Here is a 22,890-nt window from a genome sequence, read left to right as displayed (position 1 = left end):
TTTGGGCGCAGTTTTTGTCATTTCCAGGCGTCATACTTTAACTAACTCCTCCTACAGTTTTCGTCGGATCATCTTCATACTTGGCGAGTGTCATCTTAAGGCCTTTGTGATGCTAAATTGCGAAGGATTAGACTCTACGTAAAAATTTGTGTCGGTTCTGGCCCGACAAAGTTTGATGTTTTCCAATGAAACAGGAAGTTGCTGGAACTCATGCATACAATGTCCGATCTGTCCCAAATTTCACATGATTGCTAAGAGTCCTGACCTGAACACATCTACATAACAATTTTCATTTATAGCCATAGCGCCACCAGCTGGCAACCTGAAGGAACATGTTTTAGCGCCACTTTCAAATATTCAATGCAGCAGCTCTTGGACTGTGTTAAACTTACATGTACGAATTTCGGTATGCTCATGTATTATTACAAGCCCTACAAAAAAGTCTCTTGGAGCAACGCCCTACACCAAACAGGAAGTCAGCTATTTTGAATTATTTCTCAGATTTTGGCTCAGTTTTTCTCATTTTCAGCAGTCATACTTTAACTAACTCCTCCTACAGTTTTCGTCGGATCATCATCATATTTGGCGAGTCTCATCTTAAGGCCTTTGTGATGCTAAATTGCGAAGGATTTGATTCTATATTAAAATTTGTGTCGGTTCTGGCCCGACAAATTGGATGTTTCGCTATGAAACAGGTTGCTGGAACTCAGGCATACAGTGTCCGATCTGTCCCAAACTTCACATGATTGCTAAGAGTCCTGACCTGAACACATCTACATGTCAATAGTCACTTATGGATATAGCGCCACCAGCTGGCAACAGGAAGTGACATGTTTACACTGATTATGCAATGTCCGATCTGTCCCAAACTTCACATGATTAATAAGAGTCCTGGACTTGAACACATCTACATGTCAATAGTCACTTATGGTTATAGCGCCACCAGCTGGCAACAGGAAGTGACATGTTTACACTGATTATGCAATGTCCGATCTTTCCCTAACTTCACATGATTAATAAGAGTCCTGGACTGAACACATCTACATGTCAATAGTCACTTATGGTTATAGCGCCACCAGCTGGCAACAGGAAGTGACATGTTTACACTGATTATGCAATGTCCGATCTTTCCCTAACTTCATATGATTAATAAGAGTCCTGGACTTAACACATCTACATGTCAATAGTCACTTATGGTCATAGCGCCACCAGCTGGCAACAGGAAGTGACATGTTTACACTGATTATGCAATGTCCGATCTTTCCCTAACTTCATATGATTAATAAGAGTCCTGAAATGAACACATCTTCATGTCAATAGTCACTTATAGTTATAGCGCCACCAGCTGGCAACAGGAAGTGACATGTTTACAATGATTATGCAATGTCTGATCTGTCCCAAACTTTACATAATTGACAAGAGTCCTGGACTGAACACATCTACATGCCAAAAGTCACTTATGGCCATAGCGCCACCTGCTGGCAACAAGAAGTAACATGTTTTACACTGATTATTCAAAGTCAGATCTGCCCTACCTTTTACATGATCAAAAGGAGTCCTGGACTGAACACATCTACGTGCCAATATTTACATGTAGTCACTCATACTCTCATACACTTTTAAATGGTTCACCTATGTTTACATGCTTAAATGCCTATTTACTACTGTTCCCTTTAATTCTTATGCCACGGCGTGGCGGTGTCATGTGTGCGAGGGCCCTTCCATCACTGCTTGCAGTTTTAATTTAATTTACAATTGTTTGACAAAAATATCATGTATCCCAAAAAAAAGATATGTAAATGTTTTCCTCTCTGTTTAGGAAATAGTGACAATCGTGGTGTTTGGTGTGGAGTATATTGTGCGTATTTGGGCGGCTGGATGTTGCTGTCGATACAGAGGATGGAGAGGAAGACTGAGATTTGCGCGCAAACCCTTCAGCATCATCGGTTAGAGACTCATCATCCATTTTTCCATACCTTTCAACTTCACTCTGCAAAACTCATACTTTTATCTGCAATAAATATGCAAAAGAGTGACAGTAACTGAATTGCAACACTTGATAAGTTGGGTACTGCAGTAGAAAACCGCTATGAACTCCATTAGTCAATGAGTCCCAGACACTCATTTAATAAAAAAGACAATTGATTTCAGTTGTTTTGAGAGATCACTATCCCCATCCTAAAGCGTGTTATAGAAAAGATAAGGATGGAGAGTTAATAACATTTTCTGCTTAATATTTGATCTGTCACCTACAGATTAAGTCTACTGTACATTTGTAACTAATGGAGATAATTTAATGTTTGTTCTGCAGACATCATGGTCCTGTTTGCCTCTGTGTCTGTGCTGGCCGCTGGCTCACAGGGAAACGTTTTTGCTACCTCAGCGATTCGGAGTTTAAGGTTTCTTCAAATCCTTCGGATGTTGCGGATGGACCGCCGTGCTGGCACATGGAAGCTGCTGGGATCTGTGGTCTATGCGCACAGCAAGGTGACCTGTGGCCTGGCCTGCTTTTTTTCTGTCAAGTTTCTAGCTAAATATAATTTGTCCATGCTAAAAGTGAAAATGCAGCTTGAAAACACATTAATGTGATTAATATACAGTTATATAGAGATTGCGACAATGCGATTTCACTGTGGGTGTCGACAGCTTTTATTGCTGGACACTTCATGGCATCTGTCCTGGTTAATGTCCAGTGTTAAAGCAAAATAGTTCATTCTTAACACCAGCTGATACAGTGCCTATAGAAAATCATCATACCCCTTTTAAAGGCAGGATAGGCAGGAATTATCTAAAAAACTTTTTTACAAATTTGTTTAAACTGTTTTTATATACCAATACATAAGTAAAATGTAAGTACTATGAAAAAGAGAGTATAAAACTCGAGTGTCTGTAGACCTTTTAAACACAGCTCATTATTTCCATTCAGGACGAAACAAATGATTGGCTTGCGCGACTATCACTCTCTCTCGCGACCATGGCACCACCCCTATTGCTATGGGATCTGCCCACACATGCACACACCCGATTGATTTGAACGTGCACGAGGCACTCTAGGAAGAGCAAAAGTACGGCAGAGAAAGAGCATTCAGAACTCACAGTACCTGCATATACAGTTAGCGAAGGCAAACAAGTAATAAATGAAGAAATCAAATGAGAGTAAATATCGCGTGGCTTTTCCTCGAGTCGACGATGCGGTAGCGGTATTGTAGTCCTCATCAGAGTCAACAATGCTTTCATCACGGAAACTCTTCCAAGCAAAACACAGTTTATGTTATGAATCTTCCACGAAATTCACCTTCATCACAGTGTAGCTGATGGTAATAAAAAAACTTGAATCAATGCAATCTGTTTTTACCTTTGTCCTGTAAATATAACTCGCTCGTTTGTTACCGAATCAAAAAATATATATTTTAAACTTTACCAGTATCGATATGCTAGCTTAATAGTGAGTACTAAAAGCCATCCTATTTGTTTATATTCATAGTGATAAAGTTAGGTGTATTATTACATGTGATTGTGACATGGGGCCCTATCTTGCACCCAGCGCAATTGACTTTGTCAGTGACGCATGTATCATTCGTATTTTGCACCGGCGCACAGCTGGTTTTTCCCTCCACAAACGCACGTCGGCAAACTAGAGAATGAACTTGCGCTCCCTGGGCGGTTCAGCGCATAAAAAGAGGCGTGTTCCGGCGCAAACCATCCCTGATGCTATTTTGCAGTTTCAAAAAACAATTGCGCCACTGACCAGAAAAAAAAAGTTTAAAGTCAGTGGCGCGTTGCGCGTGGTTCATTTTGCTATTTTAAGGGCGCATGCTTGACCATAATGTATAGCGTGCACAACGCGCATACACTTTGCATCTAATCTACACAGATGCAACAGTTATTTTTGCAAATCATAAATTGTTACACAAAAAAATATTAATACACGAGATAAGGGGAATCATAGTGGTGAGCATTGTGGTGATAGTTTTTATTTATTGTGTGGCTGCGTTAAAAAATTATCATGCAAATAACGATTAAAATATTTTCATAAGTTAATAATAATAAGTTCGTTGTGTGGCTGTATTACGTTTATTTTATGTAAATAATAATTAAAATGTTTTCACAAGAAACCTTAATGTATGTGAACTTGATTTGTAAGAGTACTTTGGGGTTGGAACTTGCTTGCGTTTTTTGGGTCCGATTTCAAAGCCCCCAAACCCTTTCAGCGGTGAGGGTGGACGCAGCGATGTCCTCTGCTGGCGTCAGGTCATGTGTAGGCAGATCCACCTCCCGTTACATGGCGTGCCCGATTTATGCTGGCAAGCTTGGGCTTTACAAGAACGTGGGTCTCCTCGGCTGTGAACCGCTCCTGGCGTGCACCTGGTAAATCCGTCATAATAATAGCAACCGCCATGGAACTTGCGCCCTTGCGTTTAAAGGGAATGTTGGATAGCGTTCTGATTGGTTTATTTGACGTTACGCCCAAACCACACCTATGAATAATGAACCTACTTTAGACCAACCCCTTATTGATTTGCGCCCGGCGCAAGAGTTATTTCTCACGCCGGGAAAATAGCAACAGCGCCCAAGATCCGCCCACAAACTCACTTGCGCGTTGCGCTTCGCACTTGCGTTTTAGATCGTTAAAATAGGGCCCATGATGTTACTACATGCACCGCACTCCTTCCTCACCGCTCGTCTGAGGTAATGCTTCTCCCAGCAGAGCCGGTCAGCGTCGCGCGTTCATGCGTTTTGGGGCGTGGCTTTAGAAGAAACCCAGAAGGGAGGGGGTGGAGTGAATGAAAAAAATGAGCTGTGTTTAAAACAGTCGTGAGAGGTCTACAGACACTCGATTTTTATACTCTCTTTTTTAGAGTACTTACATTTTACTTATGTATTGGTATATAAAGACAGTTTAAACTAATTTGTAAAAAAGTTTTTTTTAGATAATTCCTGCCTATCCTGCCTTTAAATAGTTACTTTACTTGCCATACAGCCTGAAATTAAAACCCATTTCAAAAAACTTTTACAGCTTTATTTACAAATTTTGTCTTACAACATCAAACCTATAAAAGAAAAAAAAAACACAGTACTGCAACTTAATAAAGAAACTAAAATAACAGGGTTAGAAAAGTAATCAGTCCCTTGATTTAAGGCTTCCTAGAGCCACCTTTCGCTTTAATTAAAGTCATCAGTATTTTTGGATAGCTAAGCACACCTTAAATGTTGAATATTTGCCCATTATTCCTTGCAGAATTATTTAAGTTCAGTCAAATTCAATGGTAAGAAGCACTGAGCTGCTGTCTTCAAGTCCATCCACAGATTTTCTATGAAATTTGATTAATGGCTCTGATTTAGCCCCTCAAGGACGTTCACTTTCGTATACTTTAGCCACTTCCCTGTTCTTTTAGCAGTATCATTGTTGTATCAGAAGGTGTATGACCTGCCCATCTTCAGCTGTCTAGCTGAATTTGAATATTTTTTGGCAGCATCCATTTTCCCTCCAATCCTGATCAATAGCCCAGTCCCAGCAGAAAAGAAACACCCCTAAAACATAATACTGCCACCACCATGCTTTGCAGTAGGTATGGTGTGTTTTGGGTGGTGTGCTGGATTTGCTTTTCGCCTAAAATAACGCTTGGAGTTCAGTTCAAAAAGGTCGCGTTAGAGCATAGCGCCTTTTGCCAATTGGCATCAGTCTTCCAAGTGTGTTTTTGCATAGCGAAAATGAGACTGGGTGTGGCACTTTTTTAGGAAAGACTAATTTCATGCCACCCTGCCATATCAATCCAGCTTTGTAAGAGTTGTCACATGCACAAACCAACCAGACCCAGCCATAAAGCCTTTTGGTAGCTTCTCTTATCAATGTCCTTCTGGCTTGGTCATTCAGTTTTGATGGATGACCTCATCTAGGCCATGTGTTGGTGGTGCCATATGCTTTCTACTTCTTAGTGGTGCTCTGGACAGTACCCAAAGGCTTTGTGTCATGCCGCATTACCACCTTGACTGTGCATTATTTTCTTATAATTCAATGGCCCGTCATCAATGATTCCTTACTTATTTTCCAGGGTGTAATGTGACAAAAAGTAAAGGTTTTCACAGGGTATGTTGATTTTTTATAGGCACTGCATATTATGCAAATGTGTATTTGTGTCCTGACTGGATAACAGTAGACTCATTGTATGTACAGTAGCAAAGATTAATGTTCACTTGGTTTTCATCAAAGTCTTCACTTTAGACTACTATGCAACCTTAAACTCTCCACAACATACTTCAACTTATTTTGTGTTGTCACTTTTCCGGTCAAAACTGGAAGTTAGTGCAAGCTGTATTGAAGGACTAGTGCTTTTTTATTAAAAAAAGGATAGTATTACATTACAGCAGAAATAGGACTTGCTAAAAAATATAAATTGAACAAAAATTGCATATGATGATAAAGTATTTGGCATGTACTACTTACAGTATAGATGAGTCTAAACATATTATAGATGTTTTAAATCAAGAAGCCATCTAAGCAAAACAACTGCTGAGTCTGATCTGTATAAGCATGCAGTGAAATGAGTATTCATTATAAATAGCACATATTTTCTAAAATGTTTTTATGTTTTTAATTCCAAAATCCAGGAACTCATTACAGCCTGGTATATTGGGTTCCTGTGTCTCATCCTAGCATCTTTCTTGGTGTACTCAGTGGAGAAAGATGACAATGCAGGGATGTTCGAGACCTATGCGGATGCCCTCTGGTGGGGGCTGGTAGGTTCCTCACCCAAACCTACAGAATCTAATCAGATGAGATGAGATACAATATACTGACAAATGATAGTAGATCTATTTCACAAAATGAACCAGTGCCATAAAAAACTGCCAGCTCCACTTATGCTACTTGAGTAATTTGAATCTCTAAATGTTAAATAACAATGTGTGATCACGTTTAATAATTCTAATATAACTTTAAGTGAGATAATTCAAATAATATTCTTGCATAAAGTGGCCTTTGCTTGTTGAGCAATAAGATTTTAACCGACTGTAGGATTAAACCTGCACACTTTCTTTTATCATACTAAAAATTGTGCTATTGTGCAAAAGTTGTAAGACAGTGCCATAGATATAAATAAGAGGAGATATATAGGAGCATAATCACGACCCTAAAGTACTTAATATCTGTCCTTTAGGTGACTCTGACAACGATTGGCTACGGGGACAAGTATCCTATCACGTGGAATGGACGCCTGATTGCTGCCACTTTCAGTTTGATTGGAGTGGCCTTTTTTGCCCTTCCTGCGGTGAGTTTGATTTCAGCGATATGTTAGACTTGAAGAGATATTCTGTCATCATTTACTCGCCCTCATTTTGATCTAAACCTGTTTAGAGTTTTTTCTTCTGTTGAACACGAAATACGATATTTTGGACCATACAAATCTGTGCTTACCATCATTTATCAAAATATATTTTTTGAGCTCAACAGAATAAAGAAATGCAAACAACACAAGGGAAAGTAAATGATGACAAAATGTTCATTTTTGGGTGACCTATCCCTTTGAACAGAAGCACAATGCCTTAAATGTCACAGCTCAAATGCCTGACTAAAGACATTTTACTGGTACAGTACTGAGTTGAGGATATTTTACTTGTCAACAGTTGCCTTTAAAACTGATTGGAAATAATATGAAACAATATAATATTTTAAAACACTACACAAATGATTTTCGCGGGTCTCTTTTGCTCATTCTCTGTTGCAGGGTATCCTGGGCTCGGGTTTTGCTCTAAAGGTTCAAGAGCAGCACAGGCAGAAGCATTTTGAGAAGCGTCGTAACCCGGCTGCAGGTCTTATTCAGGTCAGATCCACAACCAGAAGCAGATACATTTAAGGCTTGTATGATGGCAGTAAATGAGCTTTACAACTACTTTTTTGCTTTTTGTAATTTAAAATTTTACATTTAATCTTCAATTTTCATGATTTTTTAAATAATTTATTAATTCATTAAATAATAAAGTTGTTTTTTTCAAATTTAGATGGGTTGACATTTGTTACTGTATTATATTGTACACTGTATTTTTTTACTATGGATATTTTACTGTAATTTGAAATATTTTTCCTCTTAGGCTGCCTGGAGATTTTACGCCACAAATCTTACAAGAACAGACCTGATGGCCACATGGGATTTTTATGAGCAGACTGTATCTGTCCCAATGTACAGGTACATTTCTTACATACTAGTAAATTAGGATCATTTATACTTTTATACAGTACGTCACCTTATCTGTGAAATCCGTTTTTGGCTTGATTTCAATCATTGACATGACCTTACTCAGTCAATATAAAACATATCAAGGGTATATTTTTACAGATTCGCTCTTTAGATCATTATGATTTAACAGTAAATCATAAAAATGACTAGCATGTGGAGTAGCTGAACCAACCTGACTGAATAGGACTTTAGTGTTACATGAATGAAAAACTGCCCAGAGATGTTGCAAACATGGCCGCCTAGTGGCCGCGACTTCCCTAAAGGGACTTTGACTGTAGTACACAGCGTTGTAACTGTAGATATGTTTTATTTGTTCATTATTTATTTAATAAACAAATCATGTAGAATCTGCTTGCAGCACAAATTATTGTGCTACACTATTGTAACCATTATAAAGTCTAGTTTCTGTTCTGCTTCAATCTAAAGACTTATCCCTCCTGTCAATCAACTGGACATTTTAAGAAGCCTGAAGGGAAGATCTGCTTTCAGGTCTGTCTTTATACTACTGATTTTACAATATTATGATCTAATCAATGATAAGCTGCCTTATTGTGCGTTCACACCAGACGCGGAAGTAGCGTATAGCAGGAGTGATTTACATGTTAAGTCAATGGAAAGACGGGATAAGACATCCTGCAGCACTGTACGAGCGAAAGAGGCGGGGCAAATGATGATAATTTCACGCACAATTATAGCGAGTCAAACTGTTAAAGCGCCACAACTACTTTTTTTCTGCTGTATTTGCATCTGGTGTGAACGCACAGTCCAACACGATCTCATGGAAAGTCGTGTTATAGTCACAAAAAATTAAATTAATTTATTCGTCTCCATGACAGGAAATTCAGCTTTTTCGTGCCTTGCGCACGAATTTCTTTTTTGTGTCACTCAGTGCGAATTTCTATAAATAGTTTTTCGTGTCCATGGCACGACTTTCTTTTTTGTGTCATTTTATGTATTGTTTTCCTATTTTTCCCCCTATTTTTAAATCTTTGTCGCTTGGGGTTAGATTTGGGATTTGGTTTAGGACAGGGCTATTCAAATCTTACCCTGGAGGGCCGGAGCACTGCAGAGTTTAGCTCAAACCCTAATCAAACCTAACCACCTGTGATTTTCTAGTGATCATGAAGACCTTGATTAGCTTGCTCAGGTGTGTTTGATCAGGGTTGGAGCTAAACTCTGCAGTGCTCCGGCCCTCCAGGGTAAGATTTGAATAGCCCTGGTTTAGGATGTAGTTTTATATATTGATTTCTACATGTTTTTCTTCTGCTTTTAAAACTATTCTCGTCTGGACTTGGGATTAGAGTTGGGGTTTGGGTTAGGAAGTCTAACAACGACAATGGTTGTTAGCGACAATGGTAAGAAAATAGGAAAAAACAATAAGAAAACAATACATAAAATGCCACGAAAAAGAAAGTTGTGCCACGGACACGAAAAACTATTTATAGAAATGTGTGCGAGTGACACAAAAAAGCAGAATTTCGTGCCATGGACACAAATAAATGAATAACATTTTTAGTGACTATATCAGGACTTTCTGTGAGATCAGTCTGTACAGTTAAAAGATTATCTGCATTTTCTAATGCTTTTCCTGTTTATTAATGTCTAATATTAGCAATGATGTTAATCAATCTCTGAGTAAAAGTTTGTTTTCCTTTTAAAGGAGGAACTCCCAAGTGGAATCCGCTCCAAGGTTGGTTGTCAGTTAATTTCCATAGACACTTGACTACTCCCAAAACCCCTTAATGAAAGCTCATTGAAAACACCCTATTTTTTGGGAATCATAATTTCAATGTACTTCAAATGAGAAAGCAACTCATAATGCTTCGTTTGAAGTAATCTGACATCACAGATGTCATTCAAAGACAACGTGGTTGCAGTGTATGTAACAGCACCTTCAAGTGGTGTTTACAGGGTGAAGTATTAGTCAAACACAACAGTTGTAATAGTAATGCTAATGGGAAAAAAATGTCATAAACAAAATAGTACACTTGACCATTTTTAGGATTTTGCAGGTCACTCCACTCCACCCTGTAAAAACTTGCTTTTGTGAAACCAAGCGCAACCCCTGTCTTATCAAACAAACGTATTTCTTCATTTCATTCAGATACATCAAGCTCAGACTTTGCTGAGACAAACTGGGTTTTGGGGGCAATATTTTTAGGTCCTTCACTTTATCCATTTTGGACACAGACTAAACCGTTTTTGACCACTGCTTGTACATTGTTTTCTCTCTCATGAACCACTCCAACCATATTTGCAGTAGTGAGGTTTCACACAAAGACACCCTCTGTGGGTGCTGCCCGAGAAGCCATAGGTACCGTTGCACACAGATACTAACGTCTGCACGCCCAGATCTCTCTCCAGCATTTGGATTTGTCGTTTTCCCCTGATTTTAATTTTGCCCTATTTCTTAATACATACATTCAATGTGTACTATACAGTACTATCATCATCAACTCAAGTCAAATATTATTTTTTTTAAATGTGTTGAAATACATTCATGTTGGTGTTAAAGCTTAAATTTCCATCAGCTCAGGTCTGCTTTCTAGCATATAGTAATGTTTTATTGATTAAACCAGAGAAGTGGATCTATGTTCAGATTTGTGAGAGAGTTTTGCTTTTCTGTGGCATTTTACCTCAGTCCAATGAGACCATCAACCCCTGCAAGCAGCCTGGTGTTTTTTTGGAGTGTCTCGTTTTATCATTATATCATTTGCCAGATGTTTGTTTTTGAAAGATGTGTAATGTATTTTTTAGCATGGCCAAAAATTTGCATGTTTTTCATTGCTTTGTTGTTCAAAAGTGTCAGCTCTGGCAGCATGTGACATCCAGACGTTGTGGATTGCATTGCATGACTGAGAAGCACCATAATCCATATCTTTGCCCATGTAAGTCTTACTTTTTGTAAATAGAAGAATGCAGAAAAGCATTGTTTATTGTGCAATGTTGTTTACTCTAATTACAGTTATTTCAAGCTTATATTCACATGAATTATCGTGGCTATTATATAAATTAACATACTTTTATTAATTGCAAAATTTCAGTCTTTATATGGCTTTTACAAATATTAGTTAATAATTTATGGATTTCTATAAATGTTGAACACTTAACATATCGACACAAAAATATATGTTTTAGCAATATCACAAGAGCAAGAGTGCTGCTTTACGAAAATAGCAGCATGGCTGTGATTCAACTATAAAACAGTAGGTTTTACTCAAGTGATATTGCTTTTACATTAAATTAAAGGCTTGATAACATTACAAGATTTTAAGTCTATGACTTAATAATAAAATCTTCAAATAATAAAATCCAAGAGTTGAAGGTGGGAATCAGAAATACACTCTATAAATGCTGGGTTATTTTTAACACAGCATTTGGTCAAAATGGGACAAACCCAGCTGTTGGGTTAAATTAACCCAGATAACGTGTGAGTGTAGAATCCTCAGAAGAGCCTTATTAGTTGTACAGTGTTATTATGTGTGAATTATTTTACACATCGAGCCCGAAATCTCTTCTTATATTTTTGCACGTTAGAAAATAAATACGACCTCACGTTAGGTCAATAACATTTACACCCTGACAAAACTTTTAGCCATCAAAAAAATCAGATCAGGTTAAAATTTTCTGTCTTTCACATCCGTAGTAAGAATTTTGAGATATTTTTCGACAATTCAGGTTAACCTTACAAGCAAATGACAAAAATCCAAAATAGCGTAAGTTATTAAGTAGTTAAGTTGTTACACTTCGTCTCACAGCACAAAGTATGACAAACAAAGTTGGGAATACAAAGAGACTATAAAGACAGATTGAAAGTGATGTGATTGTCAAGTATGCTAACCTGCCAGCAGTAAGACTCTGGCGACCTACGGGTGCCAAAAATAGTACAGTTTTATGCTCAAATTAGCTAAACAGTTGCTTATTGCTAGTGTCATACATTTATTCATAGCGAATAGTGCTAACATTATGAAGACTCTATTTTGTGTTGTTTACTGATATATTAATAAGCTCAGTATGCAAGGTTTCTGTGCATGACAAATTTGTAGGATGATGAATACAAAAACCCGCATATAAAAATTTTCGGACTTCAAAAATCTTTAGTCTGATAATTGTCAACTTGTTTAGTAGACCAGTGGTAAAAAAAATACCGTTCCAAAAACTAAATGCTGGGTTGTTTCAATCTATGGTCAAAGTGACATTTAACCCAATAATAGTTGGGTTTGTCCTTATTTTACCCAACTATGTTAAAACCATAGACAAAATGACAAAAAAATGGACAAAGTGTCCGTGACGTCACCCGTAAGTTTGTGAAGAGCTTTTTTAATTAAACCACGCCCACCTAGCTCGTTGGTAGTGACAGCAGTGGCAGTTCGCCTGTCACTAAAGTGGCCACGTTCCTAAGAATGCAGAACTTTAAAGCTTAAAGGGTTTGTTCATCCAAAAAGGAAAATTATGTCTTAAATGACTCATATCGTTCCAAACTCGTAAGATTTAGTCCGAGAGCTTTCTGACCCTCCATTGAAAATCTATGTGTGGTATACTGTTCATGTACAGATAAATAAAACATCATCAAAGTAGTCCATGTGACATCAGTGGGTCATTTAGAATTTGTTAAAGCATTGACAATATGTTATATAAAACTATTTTCCATGCTTTAAAAAATATAAAAAATTACAACTTTATTTAACATTGTCTTCTCTTCCGGGTGTGTTGTGAATCAGCGCTCACCACACTGCCATGATGCTGCTGACGTGTTATCTGGTGCGCCCGAGCCTTGTTTACAGTCTGAGGGAGACGCACGCTGTATTCAGCTATTCTGCATTGTTTGGATTTTGTTTTTGCTATATTGTTTAAAATGGTGCATAAGTGTGCATATCCTTCAGACTGTCAACGAAGCTTGGGCACACCAGATAACACCTCAGTAGTGTCGTACGTCAGCAGATGAAGAAGATGAACGGATGTTTTATGGGTTTGGAATGACATAGGGTTAGTCATTAATGACATAATTTTCATTTTTGGATGAACTAACCCTTTAATATAATTTTAAAGGATGACTAACAAAATTTTCACTCCCCTCACAGTTGTCATAAAAAATCTAGCTATATAGACCAAAAAAATTTTTTGTACCAGGATGTAAACATATTTATTTCTGCTGCATTTTAACATGGGGGGTGTATGGCAGGAATGGGCAACTTCGGTCCTGGAGGGCCGGTGTCCTGCAGAGTTTAGCTTCAACTTGCCTCAGCACACCTGCCTAAAGTTTCTAGCATGCCTAATAAGACCTTAATTGGCTGCTTCAGGTATGTTTAATTATGGTTGGAGCTAAACTCTGCAGGACACCGGCCCTCTAGGACCGAAGTTGCCCATCCCTGGTGTATGGGATTGACACCCTTTTAGAGTCTCTAGTGCCCAATTGATGAATTGCAGTTTAAGTTACTTCTACGTTGGCTTCACGATAGACACCGGAAGGTTGCCCTTTGTTTAAAACAACCCAGCATTTTGTGAATATGTTTTGGTTGGCAAGTGTATGATGTCTAGTATTTTAAAATCTGTGTAGTGTAATCAAGCCTTTCAAAGAATTCTGCAATCCAGTTTTGTGTGATGCCAAGCAATGCACAGACTGAAACCAGTTGAAATTAGTTTGTTCTGTATTCACTACAAGTACACTATGGGTTTTCTATTTCTATTTATATGATCCCTGTGTTTTTAAGGAACAGAGTGTGTCTAGTTTGCTTGGTCCCATACTGAAAATAAACTCCAGAGTCCGTGGGTGCTCAGGATGATTGTTTGTTTCCTCTGCTTTTTGTTTGTCTGTGCTTTATCATGTCTGCTGTACAGTCGTAAGACCAGTTTAAAAGACAAAGGCTGCCCCAGCCCCTCCAAGACACCTGGGGTAAAGGACTTAAAGACCCCGAAGGCAGAAGACGGTGTCAAGATGAGTCCAAGCAAAGTCACCAAGAGCTGGAGCTTCACAGACCGGAACCAACGAAAATCATCTTTGAAAGTCAAGGATGGAGTTGGCAGGCCCACCTCTGAAGGTCAGAAAATGTTGATTTTTGCACACATGTATAGGAATTAAACACACAGTGGGCTACAGTACAAAACACAGTTTATGCTGCTTATAAACTCTCAATTCATTTCACCCGTACTATTCATAAACATACATACCATACACACTTTACAAAGCATTTTTGTTTTTGATGTTTAATGAATTTTTAATAGTTAGCATCAGACAGCAAGCAATGCTTTCTATAGACAGTATGTCATACTGCAAGTTGATGTTACAGTAGTGATGCTGCATTTCTTAGCATTCAGACATGGAAAGGAAACCGTTTTGCTGCATGAAGAAACCAGATCGACTGATATTTGATGGGTTGCAGACTTGATGCTTGTTTTTGAATTCTGAATCATTTGTGGCTTAAAGGGACACTACACTTTTTTTTAAAAATATGCTCATTTTCCAGCTCCCCTAGAGTTAAACATTTGATTCTTACCGTTTTGAAATCCATTCAGCTGATCTTCGGGTCTGGCGCTACCATTTTTAGCATAGCTTAGCATAATTCATTGAATCTGATTAGACCATTAGCATCGTGCTAAAAAATAACCAAAGAGTTTCAACATTTTTCTTATTTAAAACTCTTCTTTAGTTACATTGTGTACTAAGACCGACAGAAAATTAAAAGTTTCGATTTTCTAGGCAGATATGGCTAGGAACAATACTCTCTGAACATTCTGATGTAATAATCAAGGACTTTGATTCTGTAACATGGCTGCAGCAGGCGTAGTGATATTAACCAGCACTAGTCTCCTGCTTTTGAAAGTTACCAAGGGGACAATTTTCGGGCAGTGCTTAATATCACTAAGCCTGCTGCAGCCATGTTACAGAATTAAAGTTCTTGATTATTACATCAGAATGAAAGTATAGACCTAGCCATATCGGCTTAGAAAATCACAACTTTAAATTTCTGCCGGTTTTAGTACACGGTGTAACTACAGAAGAGTCAAGTTTTAAATAGAAACTCTTAAATATGGAAACTCTTTGGTTAATGGCGATGCTAATGGTCTAATCAGATTCAATGGATTGTGCTAAGCTATGCTAAAAGTGCTAGCACCAAACCCGAAGATCAGCTGAATGGATTCCAAAACGGTAAAAATCAAATGTTTTACACTAGGGGAGCTGGAAAATGAGCATATTTTCAAAAAAAGTGCAGTGTCCCTTTAACACTGACTAGTTTTACCATTTAAGAGTATTTTGTTTTATAACTTGATCCCCACAAAAATCTCGTGTTTTTCTCTGCACCTGTTTTTTCTTCTTTTTTTTCTGCAGTGAAACGTTAAAATACATATAAATGGATCCACTTTTTGTATTTTCACATCCTGCATACTCATCAGTTTCTCTCTTATTTCTCTCTACTGGAAAAAATAAGTGCTGATTGAGTTGCAAGACGAAGACTTCGGCTTGAAGAGTTCTCCAGGTTAGGCCATGATCCAGAAATGTGATCCCAAAAGAAGATGGCAGGGCAGCATAGTCTTAATAAAATGCAATGCAGCAATCACTTCTCTTGCAAATGTCATTACAGTAGATGTTACGTATACCTCATCTGAGTAGAGTATTAGTGTCAACAGCATAAGCAGTATTATGAGAAACATGTTTCACTTTCAGTATCATAACATTTATGGCACTTTTCACAAATGTGTCTGAAACAAATGTTGTAATGTTGATTGTTAACTTCAGAAGGTCTTAATATTAGTACATTGATTTTGTATAGATTTTAATCTAACTAGATAAAGTTGAGAAGGTAAGACCTGTGATGTCCAACAGATGCTTTAAAGGTGCTGTGTGTAGATTTTAGCGACACCTAGTGGTGAGAATCAGCGGTTCAGTCCACAGCTCACCCATCCCGTTTGAAACGCATAGAGAAGCTACGGTAGCTTCCACAGTACACACACAAATAATTTTTTGAGACAGCATAGTGACACAACCGTTTACGGCTTCTGTATAAACATGGCGGTGCAACATGGCGACTTCCGTGTGATGGGACGCGCGGTGTATGCAAAAACACAAAGAGTTCATTATGTAAGGTCCTTATACACGTGTAAAGATCCTCCTTAAAGTTACACAGCGCACCTTTAAGGCAAGTCATGGAAATTAATCATACCATAATGGTGGAAAGTGCCTTAAAATGATCAATAAACAAATCTCCCATACTCGCAATGGTAAATATGTAAGGCCTGATATAAGCAAACTATGTGTTGTACGGTTGCATGCGTAAACGCATTGTCATCTTTGACCATTTCTTTTCATCTCTCTCTCTCTCTCTTTCTCTCTCCACATTTTCTCTCTTTTTCTCTTTACATTTTGGCAGCGATTGAGGGCTTAATCAGTAAGACAAATCATATTGTCTGGTGCTGCATCTCTTTAGCACAAGTCCAAAAACCCCACCACACCAGTCTGCTAAAGAAACACTGTGCATGTTTTAAAACGGGCACTTTAATCATTACTGAGCTGAAGCGAATCTGCTCATCATCCAACACTCTCTGTCATGAACGCTTGCCTGAAAGTTTAATCTCACTTGAAGCATCTCACAACATATCAATTTTCTCATCGACGCTTGGATAGTTTTTACAGCAGCTATCGGTGTAATCTGTCACCCATATGACATAAGGATGGTGGTGCAAAGCAAATCTTGCTTAGTTGTCTCAGAATGGATGTCTTGACATTGACATCCACCGATTCTGACAGAATGTAATCTATGAAAAAGTTAATATAACATGGCATACCCCTGTTACAAATGCCTTCAAAGCTTCATTTGGCATACGGGTGACAGATGTAACAATTAGCAATTTTATAAATGCTGGTTATCTTCAACCTATATGGTTGGATCAAAAAGGGACATACCCAACCACTGCATTAACCAATGCTTGGTTGGGTTATATGTGGACATTTTGTAGGTCAAGTCGACCGATCCATGTGGGCGGGTCTGCGTGTTTTTGTTTACAAACTATTAAGTTTACCATGTATTATATTGACCAAGAATAGAATTAAACTTGCATGCTGTACAATATATATGTACAATATATAGTTTCATAAAAAAAGCATTAATAATATATTTTGTGTGATGGGCATATCTCAACTTTATCCCAATGGTTGGTTTTGTCCCTTTCTGACCTAATCATGGGCTAAAAATAACCCCGCATTTTGAGGGTGTACATACACAGGATAATGTTTTCATAGGGGGTTGAAATTTGTCCGAGTGCTATTGAAGATTTTGTTAGGTGCACAGAAGTCTTTCATTGCTATGGTGGTATAGACTCAGACTAGCAGGTTCTGGTAAGTGCCTCATGCATGAATTGCATTTGTCTTTCAGCTCCAACTATACATGGATCTTTGAAGCATGCCTGAAGCCTCTGCCAAAAAAATCATGTTAATGCTGACAAAGTCATTACAAAATTATAGGGCTATCAGTTTTACTCTTACTTTCCTCTTGAGCACATCTGAAGTTTTAAATAGATCAGTTTTATTGAATAATCTCATTCTGTCTCTCTTATGCAAAGCACTGTAATAAATACAGGAAAGTCCTATTGAGCCAACAAGTGCAATACCCAAGGATGCTCTGACCTCATGTGCCTTAAAGTGCATTTTATTCACCATCATGTTCTTTCAAACCTGTATGACTTTTTTCCTTTGTTCACAAAATGAGCTGCTTTTGTTCATTTAACGTGGGTGATGATTTAAATCAAACTTATATCAAAACATTTTTTGTGATAGAAGCCATGTGATAGATGAGTAATACAGTTTTGAAATGACATGACGTTGACTTCATTCATTTTTGGCAGAACTAACACTTTATGTGAAGAAACAGAAATAGGGTTTTTGTATTTAAAGATGCATTTTGGAGATGTTCTGTTTAATCAGAACTATTAGGACTTTTTCCATTGGGAGCAGCCTGTGGTTTTGTGTGTTATAGAGGCAAGTCTTCCAGAGGAGTTTGGGGATGAGAGAGGTTACAACTGTGAGTTTGTGCCAGACCTTTCTCCTGGACTTAAAGTCACCATCAGAGCAATCTGGTAAGATGCACTAATCACCATATCAATGGCATGAATGAACAAACAGTAGCTAGAAAGATTTGTCTAGATGTTATGATGTTGCTCTCTATACTTTCAAATGGTTTGGCTTCATTTTGGGATATAAAATGGAATGTTAAAGGAAAACACCACCGTTTTTTAATATTTTACTATATTCTTAGCTTAGATGAATTAATACATACCTTTCTTTTATCAATGCGTGCACTTAATCTTTGTACAGTGCGTCGTGAATGTGTTAGCATTTAGCCTAGCCCCATTCATTCCTTAGGATCCAAACAGGGATGAATTTAGAAGCCATCAAACAGTTCCATGTTTTCCCTATTAAAAGACTGTTACATGAGTAACTATACACGAGTTAAGTATGGTGCACAAAATAAATCTTTTGTTTGGATCCTAAGGAATGAATGGGGCTGGGCTAAATGCTAACACATTCAAGAAGCGCTGTACAAAGATTAATATTGTACGCATTGAAAAAAGATGGGTATGTATTAATTCATCTAAGTTGAGGTAAGAACATAGTTAAATATTGAAAAACTGTGTTGTTTTCCTTTAAAGATCTAATCCAGGTTGGAGTTTTTATGGCTTTCCTTATGACATGTTTATAGTAGTATACTTTATTCCAATCAGATGCAAGCAACATATTAAGTTTTATTTGTACGCACTTATTAAAGACATTTTATGTATTCCCCAGTATTATGAAGTTCCTGGTGTCTAAGAGGAGATTTAAAGAGAGCCTCAGGCCCTATGATGTGATGGATGTGATTGAACAGTATTCAGCAGGACACCTGGACATGCTGTCTCGCATCAAAAACCTTCAGTCCAGGCAAGACTTTTATTTATCCAGAGCGTCAAACTACCTCAGAGTATTTTCACCAAGCACGTTCATAGTTTACAATGACAAGAGTTGTATTTCAAACGTCACTAGAGAGCTGGATTGTGGGCTGCGCCCTCTGGTGGTCACACAAGTACAATGGCCAGTACTGCAGAAACCGATTTGAAGGAGCTGTATGTTAGTTTTTTAAATAAAATACTATAATATATTCATAGATATTTAGAAAACATTCTAAATTTACGTATCTGTTTCTCAGATACTGTTCTTAAAACAATTCTGTATCAAGTTTTTTTTATGTGCCTTTTTGTTTGAAAGTTTTGTTTTGGTCTGTGTGATCCTGCCCACTGCCACTTTACCCAATAGTGTATTTTGACAGCTCGGTTGCCAGTTATCATTGTTGCTTAGATGAGAACACAATGGCCTATAAATGTGAAATTTAAAACTGATTTCCCACAAGGGCACTGACAAAATTAAAATTCTAATTTTGCATAATACAACATCCAAACCTCTACCTGTAGGTGTCACTATAAGTCCAAGACATCTGCTGTATCAATGCACCTTTAGCACTGCTTGTCTGCTGTAAACGGTTCGCTTTTTGTCTAAGAGAGATCACATTCACAGTTTTTTTGTCACATTTGAAATTATTTGAATTCAGATTCACTCCTCTCTCAAATAAGCATCATATATGTTGTGATATAACATCCACACATATACCAATATATTCCAACAGCAAAACCCATTTCTATCATACATGTAAACATAAAATGCTGTTGATAGAGGTTGGGGAGAACAGACATGTATGGAATATATTCTTACTTATTTGTTGATAGTCCTTGCTGGTGTACAGGGATTGGTTTCCATGTGTTGCTTGATGATGCTTGGTATCCATGTTCTCTCTGTGTACTTTGCCAGGATAGATTTGATTGTGGGTCCCCCTGCCCCCTCGACCCCTCGTCACAAGAAGTACGTAATGAATTCTCCAATACCCTTCCCAGGCTGAACAGGTTTATTATTGGACAGCATTGGGGTATATGCAGTGTATTATACTGCAGTAGCCTACTTTCAGTGCAAAGTGAAAATTCTGTCTTTATTAACTCACTCTGTGCTATTCTTGATACTATGTATATTTTTCTGTATATATTTAGCTATTGGTTTGAACCAATGCTTCGGACGAATCAAACTGTCTTTAGCATTTATGCTTTGTAACATTATGTACATTTCTGCATTTGGCAGATGCATTTATCCAAGGCAGTGTATTAAAAGCTATACATTTTATCAATATGTGTGTTCCCTAGGACCTTTTGGCATTTGAGCTACAGGAACACATTTGGCAATGTTTGATTTTTTTTGGTAGTTTGACACTGAGATGGTATAAATAGTTTTTAGTCTTAGAAATAAAATCTTACCCGTAAAGGTCTACATATTCTGCAGAAATGTATGTCTATTGTACTTTTCAAAATTTTCAACCATTGTGTATTTGTAGTCCTTAGACTTCCTTTATAGAGCACTTAGTTGTGTTGAACCAGCAGATGTCTTTAGCGTGTGGTGTTTCAAGCATTTTAAAACAGTAAATTACTGTATTTTGCAGAGTAATTGGTTTAGTTGATTTAAAGAATTGAAAACAAACGATTTACGAACTAGACTGACGGGTTCATATATTCAACTGAAAGCAGTCATATGGCTTTAACGTATTCAGCATATTGGTCTAGAACAGCATGAGAAAAAGTAAATAATGACAGAATTTTCATTTTCTTTTAGGATAATAGGTTTTCCCATCCAATGATTTACAAAAAGATTGAAAGAATTGTTATGTTGAATCATGCTGTACAATAATACACTGCAGTGTGACCGTACAGCCTGCGTACTGGGGGACTGATGCAATTGTGCATGCTGTTTCAGGAGTTATAAAAGAGAGAATAGCAAAAATATACAGTATGTGAAACACGAAGCATCATAAGGCATGGAACCAGGTGACATTTTGGATCAGTTTAACATGTCTTTCCCCACATCTTTTGTTACGATTGGTCAGACGTCTTTCATTATGTGTGCAGATAAACACAACTCATCATTTTTTCGAAACAGTCATCTTTCCATCAATAAACTATTGAACACACTTGGACCCAAATCCCTCATTAATGCCTGCGGATTAACAAGGCTGCAGTATTGCATGCAGCATGCATTATCACACACGTTCACCTCCAGCGAATCAATGCTTCAGCTGGTCTGCAGCTATTGGCCTAACATCGTTTTCTTCATCCTATCATTCCTGAGATTTTTCTTTTACATTTGCATGTTCAAGTTCTCCATAAGGCTAATTTTTGTTAACTTGACAAGGTACAGTGCACAGTTAACCACTGAATCTCAGTGTGGATGAGGGTGTATTGACTTTGTGTCGAAGTGATGGTCTATTGGATCACTAGAGTGGATCAGATTGTGGGAAAAGGAGGTGCGGCGGGAGAGAAGGAGAAGCCCAAAGGAGATGCGGACGTGGCTGAAGACCCCAGCATGATGGGACGTCTGAACAAGATGGAAAAACAGGTGATGTATACATTTCGGATACCAAAATGGGATGATTTGTGTATGTACAACACAAGGGGCTCTATCTTGCACCCAGCGCAATTGACTTTGTCAGTGACGCATGTATCATTCGTATTTTGCGCCGGCGCACAGCGGGGTTTTTCCCTCCACAGATGCACGTCAGCAAACTAGGGAATGAACTTGCGTTCCCTGGGCGGTTCAGCGCAAAAAGGAGGCGTGTTGCGGCGCAAACCATCTCTTATGCTATTTTGCAGTTTCAAAAAACAATTGCGCTACTAACCAAAAAAAACTAGTCTAAAGTCAGTGGCGCGTTGCGCGTGGTTCATTATGCTATTTTAAGGGCGCATGCTTGACAGATGCAACAGTTATTTTTGCAAATCATAAATTGCTACACTTAAAAATATTTATACACGAGATAAGGGGAATCATAGTGGTGAGCATTGTGGTGATAGTTTTTATTTATTCTCATGCAAATAACGAGAAAAATATTTTCATAACTTTGTTGTGTGGCTGTATTACGTTTATTTTATGTAAATAATAGTTAAAATGTTTTCATAAGAAACCTTAATGTATATGAACTTGATTTGTAAGAGTACTTTGGGGTTGGACCTTGCTTGCGTTTCTTGGGTCCGATTTCAAAGCCCCCAAACCCTTTCAGGGGTGAGGGTGGATGCAGCGATGTCCTCTGCTGGCGTCAGGTCATGTGTAGGCAGATCCACCTCCCGTTACACGGCGTGCCCGATTTATGCTGGCAAACTTGGGATTTACAAGAACGTCGGTCTCCTCGGCTGTGAACCGCTCCTGGCGTGCGCCTGGTAAATCCGTCATAATAATAGCAACCCGCCATGGAACTTGCGCCCTTGCGTTTAAAGGGAATGTTGGATAGCGTTCTGATTGGTTTATTTGACGTTACGCCCAAACCACACCTATGAATAATGAACCTACTTCAGACAACCCCTTATTGATTTGCGCCCGGCGCATGAGTTATTTCTCATGCCGGGAAAATAGCAACAGCGCCCAAGATCCGCCCACAAACTCACTTGCGCGTTGCGCTTCGCACTTGCGTTTCAGATCGTTAAAATAGGGCCCAAGATGTGTCGTTCCAGTAATTACACAGACACAAAATGTGTTGTTTTAACACAACTGTTTTAAAGAGACACTCCACTTTTTTGAAAATATGCTCATTTTCCAGCTCCCCTA

The 22,890-nt window shown here is 38.1% G+C and overlaps 1 protein-coding gene across 7 annotated transcripts in view; it reads left to right on the top strand.

Annotated features, from left to right (window-relative positions):
• The window catches only part of kcnq2a (potassium voltage-gated channel, KQT-like subfamily, member 2a), a 32,943-nt gene that overhangs the window by 8,144 nt on the left and 1,909 nt on the right, over positions 1-22,890 (top strand). The window contains exons 3-16 of one of the 7 annotated variants that reach the window (XM_065247052.2): positions 1,820-1,946; positions 2,312-2,487; positions 6,610-6,738; positions 7,158-7,268; positions 7,725-7,820; positions 8,089-8,183; positions 8,661-8,723; positions 9,895-9,924; positions 10,495-10,548; positions 14,073-14,272; positions 16,601-16,618; positions 18,203-18,302; positions 19,012-19,143; positions 21,573-21,690. In XM_065247052.2, coding sequence (XP_065103124.1) covers positions 1,820-1,946; positions 2,312-2,487; positions 6,610-6,738; positions 7,158-7,268; positions 7,725-7,820; positions 8,089-8,183; positions 8,661-8,723; positions 9,895-9,924; positions 10,495-10,548; positions 14,073-14,272; positions 16,601-16,618; positions 18,203-18,302; positions 19,012-19,143; positions 21,573-21,690 — 1,449 coding nt within the window. Of the gene's footprint in view, positions 1-1,819; positions 1,947-2,311; positions 2,488-6,609; positions 6,739-7,157; positions 7,269-7,724; positions 7,821-8,088; positions 8,184-8,660; positions 8,724-9,894; positions 9,925-10,494; positions 10,549-11,037; positions 11,123-14,072; positions 14,273-16,600; positions 16,619-17,602; positions 18,303-19,011; positions 19,144-21,486; positions 21,691-22,890 lie in introns of those variants that run through there. The other 6 variants (XM_065247056.1, XM_065247054.2, XM_065247053.2 and 3 more) reach the window with 6 other exon arrangements.

The sequence above is a fragment of the Paramisgurnus dabryanus genome, chromosome 11, assembly GCF_030506205.2.
Source record: "Paramisgurnus dabryanus chromosome 11, PD_genome_1.1, whole genome shotgun sequence".
Taxonomy (NCBI): Eukaryota; Metazoa; Chordata; class Actinopteri; order Cypriniformes; family Cobitidae; genus Paramisgurnus; species Paramisgurnus dabryanus.
Note: the sequence above shows the minus strand (reverse complement) of the source record. Positions and strands in the feature narration are given on the sequence as shown.